The sequence below is a fragment of the Daucus carota genome, chromosome 8, assembly GCF_001625215.2.
Source record: "Daucus carota subsp. sativus chromosome 8, DH1 v3.0, whole genome shotgun sequence".
NCBI classification, from domain to species: Eukaryota; Viridiplantae; Streptophyta; class Magnoliopsida; order Apiales; family Apiaceae; genus Daucus; species Daucus carota.
Genome location: NC_030388.2, coordinates 31,777,741 through 31,789,912, shown reverse-complemented (window position 1 = coordinate 31,789,912; position 12,172 = coordinate 31,777,741). Strand labels below are relative to the sequence as shown.

At 36.1% G+C, this 12,172-nt stretch overlaps 2 protein-coding genes across 2 annotated transcripts; both read right to left on the bottom strand.

Moving 5' to 3' along the window:
* Positions 1 to 906: 906 nt before the first annotated feature.
* Positions 907 to 1,965, bottom strand: LOC108198577 (glycine-rich cell wall structural protein-like). Its single transcript, XM_064083842.1, has one exon. The coding sequence runs from the start codon at positions 1,963 to 1,965 to the stop codon at positions 907 to 909; it is 1,059 nt and encodes a 352-aa protein (XP_063939912.1).
* Positions 1,966 to 7,211: 5,246 nt separating this feature from the next.
* On the bottom strand, positions 7,212 to 8,100 carry LOC108198996 (cytochrome b5). The gene is made up of 3 exons (XM_017366765.2): positions 7,896 to 8,100; positions 7,750 to 7,816; positions 7,212 to 7,581 (listed from the first exon to the last, which is right to left on the bottom strand). The coding sequence occupies exons 1-3, from the start codon at positions 8,028 to 8,030 to the stop codon at positions 7,307 to 7,309; spliced, it is 477 nt and encodes a 158-aa protein (XP_017222254.1). The 5' UTR covers positions 8,031 to 8,100; the 3' UTR covers positions 7,212 to 7,306.
* Between the last annotated feature and the right edge of the window lie 4,072 nt (positions 8,101 to 12,172).

Genomic DNA, 12,172 nt, shown 5'->3' with positions numbered 1-12,172 from the left:
GATATTCAAGAACAGAGGAAGTGGGAGGACATAAACTTGGTGAGCATCTTACTGAGCATGCATACACAAATGACAAATCGAAACCAAAACATCTGTCAAGAACACTGCTAGTCTGCTACTACTAGAACAGTAACAGTTTCATACGAATGTTCTTTATTTATCGATGACCACCAGCACCAGCACCAGCAGGTCCGAAGCCGACTCCAAGTCCACCACCCGCACCTCCACCAGCACCACCCTTCGACGTCGGTGGAGGTCCAGGGCAGGACGGGCGGTGGCAGCAGGCGCAGCAGGGTTTGTAGCAGAAGTCGAAATCACGCCAGGCTATGCATTTAGCAGCACACCTGAGGCAGCAATCGTTCACATCTTTTGCGCCGCAGGTCACTTGTATTGCTACCGCCACAATTACCAGCAGAATCATCACCTTCTTTTCCATAGTTATATAATTTTACAAACTTTGTTGTTTCAAGTACATGCTCACTGATCCTTTATAAAGAGCGTTGAAGCACTCGCGGTAATTAACAGAAGATCAAGGCCTTAATTAAATTGTTTGTGTTGATAAGTAATAACGCTCATATTAAGACTCCTTTATAAATTTCTGGATCCGTCATTGATGATAAATTATCACATAGGAAAATCAAAACCGCCATGAGATATAATGTCAACATCAATAACAAACAAAATATTTGGATTTTAGACAAAAGATGACAATAAAGCTATAAAATCACCGCAAGAAATTATGTCAACATCGATAACAAACTAAATATTCGGATTTTAGACAAAAGACGGGATAATAATATAATATAAGCACTAGAAAGTTAAGCAGAACAAAGAGAACTACTACAAGTGAAGGAATGTTGTTAATAATATATGGGGATTAGGGAGTGGAATGTTTTTTCTGAATTATCAGTGGCCACCAGCTCCTCCTCCAAAACCAGCGCCGCCACCAAAGCCTGAACCACCTCCTGCACCTCCTCCTCCTCCGCCACCTAAGCCGCCTCCTGCGCCTGCACCAGCTCCGAAGCCTACTCCAAATCCAGCACCTGCACCTCCACCAACACCACCGCCCCCTCCTCCACCGAATCCACCACCTCCTCCTCCACCTAGTCCACCTCCAGCACCCCCGCCTGCGCCTGCTCCCCCTCCAAAGCCAGCTCCTGCACCACCACCAGCTCCACCTCCCCCACCAAGTCCCCCTCCTGCACCACCTCCGGCTCCTCCACCAAGTCCACCACCTGCTCCTGCCCCTCCACCTAATCCTCCACCACCTCCTGCACCTCCACCAAGTCCTCCACCACCTCCAGCTCCTCCACCGAGTCCACCACCACCTCCTGCCCCTCCACCGAGTCCACCACCACCTCCTGCCCCTCCACCGAGTCCACCACCACCTCCTGCCCCTCCACCGAGTCCACCACCACCTCCTGCCCCTCCACCGAGTCCTCCACCACCTCCAGCTCCTCCACCAAGCCCTCCCCCAGCACCTCCACCTAGTCCACCCCCGCCTCCTGCCCCTCCACCAAGCCCTCCTCCAGCACCTCCACCTAGTCCACCGCCGCCTCCTGCCCCTCCGCCAAGCCCTCCCCCAGCACCTCCACCAAGCCCTCCTCCTGCACCCCCACCAAGTCCACCACCACCACCTGCACCTCCACCAAGCCCTCCTCCTGCACCCCCACCAAGTCCACCACCACCACCTGCACCTCCACCACCTGCACCTCCACCAAGCCCACCACCCGCACCTCCACCAAGTCCACCCCCACCACCTACACCACCTCCCAACCCTCCACCAAACCCCCCACCTCTCCCATGCTTAAACCCTTTCCGATAAATCCCATGCCCTAAACCTCCCACAAAAGGCCCATGCCTCCGACCCAACAAATTCTTCTCCTCCTCAACTCCCTTCCCCACCACCCCTCCACTCAAAACCACCAAAATCCCCAAAACCACCACCGCAACCCTAAACCCCATATACATTCCTCAAACAAGTCCAAATACTCGCAACAAAAACAAATGTGTATATATTACTTGATCGATGAACAATGCAGACACCTCACACACCTTATATACTATCCCCAGATCAGGTAAACAAGGTGAAACCTGATGACAAGAAGCTTCTCAAACCAAAATACAACATTAAATCCACATGGTAGGCCCTGTAAATACTCAACTGTATTCATCTCTGGAGTAAATACATCCATCAATCTTCATCTTTCATTGGCCTTTTATTTATTCTCTCAACTGTCTTCTGACACACTACTCACCAAATGCATACTCACTCAAACTACCTCTGCTTTGTTTCATTGTCAACTTATGTTTATCCTTCTAGTTCTTCTAATTGTTCGATATATTAATAACCGGTGATAAATTAATATTCAAATATATATTTTCTAATATGACAGAAAAATAGTACCTCGGTCTTTTTTTAGTTATCCATTTTTTAGTTTTAAATGATTAAATTGATTATAATATATCCATGTTATATAACTGAAAAAATATTAAAAAATTATATCATTTTCAAATATACAATCTATATTAAAACGTAATTTTTAATTTGTTAAAATAATAAAAAAAACTATCATTATTCTTTTGATGCGAAAATGATTAATTTGACTATTAAAAATAAAGAATGGACAACTAAAAAAATCGAGGAAGAATGTTTAATATCGATAAATTATTGTTTAGGATAATTTTACCAAAACAGTGTGAGTTGTATAGTCACATAAAAATGTACAAATAGCGTGAGGAATGGAGTGAAATTGAATGAGATTTTGACTTTAGGGCAAAAACATGTACATCGATTGAAGAAGCTATATGTATGAACAAGTCAACCTTCATCAAAGTCTCCGCGTGAGCCATTTTTCTAAATGCTTCACTGATCTGCAGCTATGGTTGCAACTGTATATTGTACACGTAAAACTAGAGTCTTACATGCATGTGTGTTGATTTCTTGAATCCACGTCTTTAATGTGCCTTTCTGTCTTGTGTATATACACGTAAATAATCGGATTTAATGTATTTTTAACCGAAATCAATATTTTTGAATTATATGATCTTAATTTTATTATTTTGAAAAGCAAGATATAAAATGATAACCGAACTTTTTTTCTTTTTATATTTTAGTGGTCAAAATTTTAAATTCATCAATGGTGGTGAGATTTTGTTTTTGTGTTAAAAAGAATTGTGGAGGGCTATTTTTGTGAGAAAAACTAATCGTCAAAAAAATAGTTCTTACCCAACTATCTATAAATTAAAGTTAATTTATGATCATCATATTACAAATTTGAATTTTAGACCATCAAAAAGAGAAAATGGATAAAATTTGGTCACCGACATATATTTTATTCATATTTTTTAACAAGAATAATATATATATGTATCACTCGGAAACAGGATATCGAGATATTCCGGAATTCAACATCCAACCTCCATTTGGACCAAACAAAATTAGTAAATCATAAATAATTTAGTATAATTTTTAACCTCTCGCAGAATCGAGACGCTTCGGCGTTGGAGGCGGTTTGGTGCAAGAAGCTGGGTCGTCGCAACACTTACAACATGGTTTGAAGCAAATATCAGGATTACGCCAGCCAATACATTTAACGCCGCACAGGATGTAACATTTGTCTTTGTCGTCGGCGGAGCTCTTGCATGTCATCTGTGCTGCTGCTACTACAATTACAAGCAGAATCAGAGTTTTCCTTTCCATTGTTTTACTAATCTACAACCTTATTAAATTATCAAACTTTTTCTTAAATTCTGTTTGCTATTGTTAAGCTACTTGATTATGCAATTACATTCTCAAAGATCGTTTATAAAGAGGGCAGAGGCACTTGTAATTAATAAAGGATACGTTTATAGTTATAATCATAACACCATAATTAAGTGGCCCGTTTGTGTTAATAAACCCCATATTAAATGCTTAGAGGCTAATATCTCAGTTTTAAAAATAAATAATGTAGCTATGTGGTCAATAGACTTTAAATTGTGTGACCGAAGTCAACGAGCTCATCTAATTTGGGATGGAAGGAGTATTACTCTAAATCATTGTTTTACAAATTTCAGATCTATTAAAAAAATTATGATTCTTTTAAAAAAAAATATTCTGTCAATCGATTATACTTTGATTTAACTAAAATATATTCTCTCCGTCCTATTTAATTTTGTACACGCACATTAATGTTCATAGTGTAACTTATTTATTATTTTTAAACTGCAAATATATATACTACTTGATCGATGAACAATGCACACACCACACACATGCACCTTATCTCTAGTTCTCTACATCAGGTAAACAAGGTGAAAACCTCATGACACGAAGCTTCTCAAACCAAAATACAACATTAAATCCACATGGTAGGGCCCGTAAAATTCTCAGTTGTATTGTCTCCGTATTGAAATATAAGTATTTTGACTTTTTGATGTATATTTAAATCTTTTGACCGTATAGTTAAAATCATATTTTTAAAATTTTTATTTTTAAATAAAAATATATGATTTATATTATAATTCGGAAAAATAAAATTTTGAAAATAATAATTTTAATTAAGCGGTCAAAAAACTTAAGAATATGTGTCAAAAAATCAAGCAATCAATATTTGAAAATAGAGGGAGTATTCATCTCAGGAGTAAATACACCAAACAATCTTCCTCTTTCATTGGGTTTTTTTTTTTAATAAAAGCGAACTTTAGGGCAAAAACAGGTACATCGGTTGATGAAGCTATATGTATGAACAAGTCAACCTTCATCAAAGTCTCCGCGTGAGCCATTTTTCTAAATGCTTCACTGATCTGCAGCTATGGTTGCAACTAGGGGTGAGCGTGGTTCGGTTCGGGGCGGTTTTAAGATAAAACCGGAACCGGAACCGTGAATTTTCGGTTTTTAAAATTAAAAACCGAAACCGCAACCGAACCGTCGGATCGGTTTCGGTTTCAAAAACCTCGGTTCGGTTTTAGTCGGTTCGGTTTCGGTTATAAAACCGCAAGAAATGAGAAAAAGGAAAAAAATTACGTATTAAATCTTTAAAAATTATTTTACAACATTAAAAATTATCTCTTTGTATCTTTAAGGTATTGGATCGATGAAAGAGTCCAAAGGTGAGTCTATGATTTTGATTGCATGTTTCGTACTACTCTTTTGAATAAAATCTAAGGTATGTAAAAAAAATCGAACCTAAATCAAGTATTCTCCGACCTATACCAAACTATAATCTAAATTTTATATATTACTTAATTACTGTTCATGATATATTTATATAAATATATGTATATATTATCTTGATACACACTTGTATATATGTACATGTGTAAATATATTTATATATTTATATTTATATATGTATTATAATTTATAAATAATATTTATTTATTTATTTTAAATAATCGGTTCGGTTCGGTTTATTTCGGTTCGGGTTTAATCTAAAACCGGAACCGCAACCATTAGAATCGGTTCGGTTTTTTAATTTGCGGTTTCGGTTCGGTGCGGTTTTATACGGTTCGGTTTTCATCGGTTTTTAACGGTTTCGGTTCGGTTTCGGTTTCAATTCGGTTTTTTGCTCACCCCTAGTTGCAACTGTATGTACACGTATTACTAAAGTCTTACCAGTGGCGGAACCAGAGGGGGGCTAGGGGATGCTAGAGCCCCCCCTAACCTCAAAAATATAATGTATATTTTTTTTTCAGCCCCCGCTGAATTTGTGATGTCCATATAATTTTATTAGCCCCGCTGAATTATAAATGTCATAGAGAGGGACTTAATATAAAAGAAGAAAAGAGAAGGAACCTAGTCTAAAGAGAGTCTAATTAACAAATACATTCAAACAAATACACTCAGAGCAACTAGATCATGCAAACTGTATGATGCATGCCGAGTAATTTGTACATTAGAAAAATAATATAAAATATAGTTAAGAGGGAAAATGTGCTCCTCATTGTTGAGTAAGCAAATAGAGCTCTTAAGTTCTTGAAGAGGTGCTAGGAAACATAGAGCTACTACTTTGTATTGGCTCTTTGGATCCTATAAATTAATTTTCAGATTTCAATAACTCAAAACTGGTCTGCCTTGCACAATTTTATCCAAAGGATTTCTCTTTACTAGACTTGGAGTTGTTGCCAAATCAGTTACATAATTTTATCTATGATATGAGAGCGGAGATTAATCTGGACTTCAAAATATAAGAAATCTTTTTGTCATGATGGTTAAAACACACTGCTTATCCCTAAATTTATCTTCTGGTTGAGTTAACTCTGATTTTACCGGTTGTCATTGCTACTGTTGAGAGAGTTTTTTTTGCTATAAAAACAATCAAGACTTATCAGCATAATAGGATAGAAGATGCATGACTGAATGATAGTATGATGATATATATTGAAAAAGCTATTTATGCAAGTATAGATGACGAAATATTTTTCAGCCCCCCCTAACATTTAGTCCTGGTTCCGCCACTGAGTCTTACATGCATGAGTGTTGATTTCTTGAATCTATGTCTTTAATGTACCCTTCTGTCTTATAGATAATTCATCCTTGTGTTAGCAGTCCACCCTCGGTTTCAAATTACATGTCCACTTTCAAAAAAATCTTGATTTCATTCGTCGGTCAGACCATAAACGAATAACATGTGCATATCAGTACTCTTGGAGAGGGCCATGACTTTGAAACTGATCTGAATCGCGAAAGAGTTTTCACAAAAATACTTGAAAAAATATGTGCCAATTTTTAGTCCTTTGATGAGAAGCTTGCACTGCATTTGCATCTGTTTCGGTGCAAGTAACAAAAATTAGGATTTATTTTAGGGCATTAAACTTTTTGTAGTAAATGACAACAGTTTAATGACAATTATTAAGGTATCTTTCGCTGTAGGAAATCTGGTTGTTTTTTTTGAAGTTTCAAAGACTGATTGTCATTGTCAATTGTAAAGGGTTTCATTCTTTAGTCTTCTTGCACGAGTCGAGCCAAGTCGATCCCTTATTCGTTTCAAAAAAAAGTCAGGGGTGTCGGATATTTAGTGGTATAAAGGAAATAGATGAGGATAAACGCTCTGAGTATACTATGTCTTTGACACAAGGCTATCACAGGGTTCTCTACAGAGACAATTTTGGCCTAGTTGAAGTTGTTTGTGATCGTCTCGAGCTAACTGTATTTTCCTTTGCTGAAGTTGGCTTACTGCGTTCAGATGTTTCTGTAGTTATCATACGCGTAGCTAGTAAGAATTCACTTGCCAATGTTATTCAATTACATTTCAGAAAAGGAAAATGCTTAGTACACAAACTTTATTCTTATACTCTGTTAACAAATACAAACAAAACATTCCTAGTTTGAAGAATACAAGCCAAGGCCAACGGCCATCCCCAACGCTAGAAAAAACACGACAAGTTTGATGATGAAGTGGTTATTTCCAGGTTTATTGGTAGTCGGAGGCAATTGAGGTGTCACAGTGTTTCGTTTTACTGATAATTGTGTTGGAGGAGCTCTCTTTTTCACCGGAGATGACAGGGGATCTATTTCCCCGACGTAATATTCATCTAACATCAATCTTGCTGCACTGCCATGACCCGCGCTCTCAAATTCTTCACTTGCATCTTCACCTATATTTATTGATCCAGGTTTAACAATCTGATTATCGACATATTACAATTTAAACAGGTCTACTTAGTCTCTGTTAAGTAGGCTTACAAGATCAAAGCGGAATCAGTAGAGATTTGACTCAATTACAGTTGATTAAGTTTTGAATTTTGATCAAGTTCATTACGTACCTGCAACTTGTAGCAGAACTTCATCACCTCCCGGATGATCATCCAAGAATTTCGTCACATCATAAGCCTATTTAATTATTTCCGTCATAAGAACTTCTGAGAACATATATTCAAAAAAACAAGGAATTTGACATCAAAGTGATTACCTTTGCGTTGATAATCACCCAACAATCTTTCGGGTTGTTATGCACAGAAACATCCGTAAAACTGAGGATTTTGTTGTCAGAGATCCCCATGGAACTTTGACACAGATTGTCAGAGAAATGTGGTCCTAATATCATTATGTATCAGATTAAATAGTTGTAATTTACAATTGGTGTCGAGAGAGACATCCCTGACGAGGTTAGATAACGGCATCTGCATTCTTAATTTAATCTGTACTAAAATACTAATAATGATCTTTGGCTGGCAAATCATGTACCTTTGTTTATTTTACATGTTTGCATCTTGTTGGAAATTTTTTATACCTTTTTCGTTTTAATGCTTCGAGTTGCAGTATTGTACTAATTTTCCGCGGAAATCCTAAATATTGCATTGTTTATTTATTTCGATCTGTGTTGAATGTTTCTGAAATACAAAATCGTTAGAGTTCCGAAATTTGATCTCTTCTGAGACCCTCTCTTATATAGAGGCCGTTTGGACAAGTTTAAAAGAAGTGACTTCTTACTTAAACTAAAAAAGTGGAGTAGAAGTGATAAGTAGAATTGAAACTTTTAAGTTGTTAAAGTGTTTTGTTAACTTTTACTTACATTTTTTTTTAGTATTTGGATAGTTTGACTTATAAGTTCGCGTAGTGTTTAGTATTTTAAAATTTTTTTTTTATAAAGTTTTTTTAGTGATAATTGATAATTTTTGGTAAGAAATTAAAATACAAAATAATAAAAACAGATATTTCTTTTAATTTTTTTTGAGGTACGTCGAGTCGATATATGGATTAAGTGTTTTTTTGTTTATTTCAGAATTTAAAATGCTATAGAGTGAGGCTAGGAAAGGGAAGGAAAGTCGCGGCAAGGGAGTATGCACTAAATAGATTTGTCTGTTAGCGATGATTAGAAAGTAAGAAGCGAGAAGTAGGAAAAAGAAGTAAGAAAACTGAACTTCTCACTTCCGGCTTTTTTGTCCACAAAAAGCGCTCCGGTTTTTTTCTCCAAACACGACTTCAGCTTCTAGAGTGGGCTTCTCCTTAAAAGAAGTCAATACTTCTTCTATCCAAACACCCCCATAGTGACCAGAGAGTGTATATTCTGTGCACGCCTTGTAAATAGACATAGTACATTTGCACAAGTATCAGAGTTTAATCTTCCAATTCCTAGTCGGCTGTAATAAGCAATTGTCTGCCTTATTTATGGGGTTTGATTTTTGTTTTAAGATTTTATGTTGCAACGTCCATGTTTACAATTTGTGGGTTAGCTTTCTCTGTTATTTCTATTTTTTGGTGAAAGTCTTACAAGTCAACAAACATATGGATTTCTAATCGAAAGGGGTGATTGATGCTTTGTATCAAAATATTATTGTCATAGTATACTTGGTGCTGAATCCTGTGTTTTCTTAATATTGTTATAATATATTTCTCTCTTACAATCAAATACCTGTCCATTTCCATAAGTTTTGGTTGTAGAACAAAAACTAAGATGAATAATATCCTAGAAAAGTCTCAGCATTTTTCGCATCTTGCATCTTACATCTTACAAAAGAAAGCCCATGACTCTAACATCAGAAGAATGTAATGGCACCTATGAACAAAAACTAAGATGATAAAACCTAGAAGCCAACAAAGGCTGAGACATGAATCCAAAAGCCAGCTAGCAACTACCCGCTTTCAAGCTTCAAATCCCATCAGCTTGAGCACATCATCAACTGTCATAAGATCATCAACTGTCATAAGATCATCCGAGTTCACGCCAACCTTGTTGTACCAAGTGAGCCTGGGCAGAATGACATCAAGTGATCATGGCCAAAACACATTCTAATGGAACTTGAAACTTAGACTTGAACTGAAACAAAAACACACTTGAAAATTAAACAACCCATAACCATCTCCTAAATAATAACGTTATAACAAAGCCAATTAACCCTGGTTTAAAAGGCATATCCTTCTTTCAAAAGGGGACACTAGGAGACGGGGATACATGACATAAGTTACTAGGTGGTTTAGGTATATCAACTCATTATAATTGGCATCATTATACTCTAGTTGATCGTTTCTGTAGTTTCTGAAGTTGAAATCCCGATGCTTCCAAGTGCATTCGGTGAGATGAGAATACGAGTTCTTCAAGAATTTAATCAACAAAGCCCCTTGAACCCATTTATCCCAAAAAAGATTTCCATGGCGGGTCGCCCTCATTCTCTGCTGCTTCATTTTCAGGGGTATTGAAACACAAAACATTCTGCAGAGGATCATGACCCTGCATCCTTTGCTTCCAGTCAAACGTGTACAACCCATCTTCACTGCAAGTTGACAGTGCATTATAAACAATCCATACATGATCAAGGGATTGTCCACAAATATACGACCACAATTTAACAAAAAAAAGTAGTAGGTCTCTCCAATGATATATATATATGGATTCCAAAGATGAGGTACTAGCATTGTTGATAATATTGTGCACCGGTAAAAAAAATATTGTGGACTGGTAAAAAAAAATATTGTGAATGGTAAAGAATTATATAATCTGAATATTAAAAATTTGTTTTCTGTGTTATCATTTTGGTATTGAACATTCTAATCAAGATGGACATGACTTGTTTATTAGTGAATGATTTAAATGTTAAAAAAGATAAAATGGACATAACATTTAATGGAATCAGTCAAAATGTCGTATAAGAAAAATCGAATAAATGAAGACCAAATTTTGAAAAATGGACTAATTTAAATGCAAAAAATTGAAAAAAGTTATATATAAAATCGATTTTAGAGTTGATTTAGCATAACCAATTCAGCACTTTAGCGCAAATCGATTAATTGTTGTTACAAAATGTTATGTGCGACTCATTTACTTTGAGAGCTGGATCCACCACTAGTCGTATTCATCAGTTTTTATGAGCTTATGATCTTAACATTTGCAGAAATGACAACGAGATAATTATCAATCAAATGAATATGATCTTCTTCCTTTAGATCAACAAAAGCTTATATGATTCCACGAGCAAGACTTCTTGCCCAAGCTTATAAGCTTATGGAACAATCTTCTCATGCTCTGAACTCGAAAATGCAACCTTTATCAGACTAGTCATTTTGGATGACTAGTCATTTTGGATGACATATATTCCCGCAAAATGCATGTGTACTGCAGAACCAAATGTGCAAAATTGAGATATTCACTTAATTGTTGCACCGAGTGGTAAAAATCATCTGCTACAATAGATGATGGAACATCCGCTATTATCGGATGTGAAATACCCTCGAAATTGATGTGTTAGGAAATGAGGATCCACGCTAAAAGACACCGCCACAAACTTACACATCATTAGGATCATGATCGGATCCAGAGTCAGAGGCATCATGAAAATTGCATATCAGTGTCAATCTCGTTGTTAGGATCAATACAGGAGCCGCAATAGCATCATGAAACGCATGATTTCTACTCTTGCTTTTCTTGACTTTAGCCATTTTTTTTTCCCAGCTATTTATATTTTCTAAATTTGTGTAGGTTTGTGTGGACAAATTATAAGAATAACAACCAATTATCATATATATTCTCTTCACATACATATAATCAAGGATATACTTTTGAGGTTTCTGTACAACAACAGAGTAGATAGAGTTTTGTCGTTTTAGCATGCTGAAAGTTTCCGAGCAAGGAGCACACAAAACTCAAATAAGAAAACTTGTTTATAAAAAATGGATAAAATTGGGATGGAAGCCTAGAAGGCTTTTTTTTGTGCTAATTTTAGGAATTTCGGGAGTAATTTGCGACAGAATACTCTCGAACCAGCTAGAATTTATCATGATTTCAGGGATTTCTTTTATGATTTTCAGCATCCATATGCTACATGAATTGAATTTACTTTTATGTTTCGTAACTCGTCGAATTGATTAAATTTCTGATTATTTGATTAATCATCAAATTAATTCTCAACCTATTTAATTAATTTTCGATTAATTTTATTCATGTCTTCACCCATTAAATATGATTCTTACTCTTTTTACGAACTAATTAAATTTTTGATTATTTAATTAATCAACCAATTAATTCTCTCAATCAATTTAATTAATTTATATTCACCGATTAATATGATTCCCACATTTTTCGGTGCTTTTATAAACATGCCAGATTATATCAGAGACAAGCTTGTAGCAGGAGAATATTGAAATTCTTAAAAAGATTGTGACCAGAGTGTTTGTATTTTTTTTCTTTTTTTTGACAAATATTGCCATGTTGCTACAACTTTATAGACATGATATCTACCTAGAAGATAGATG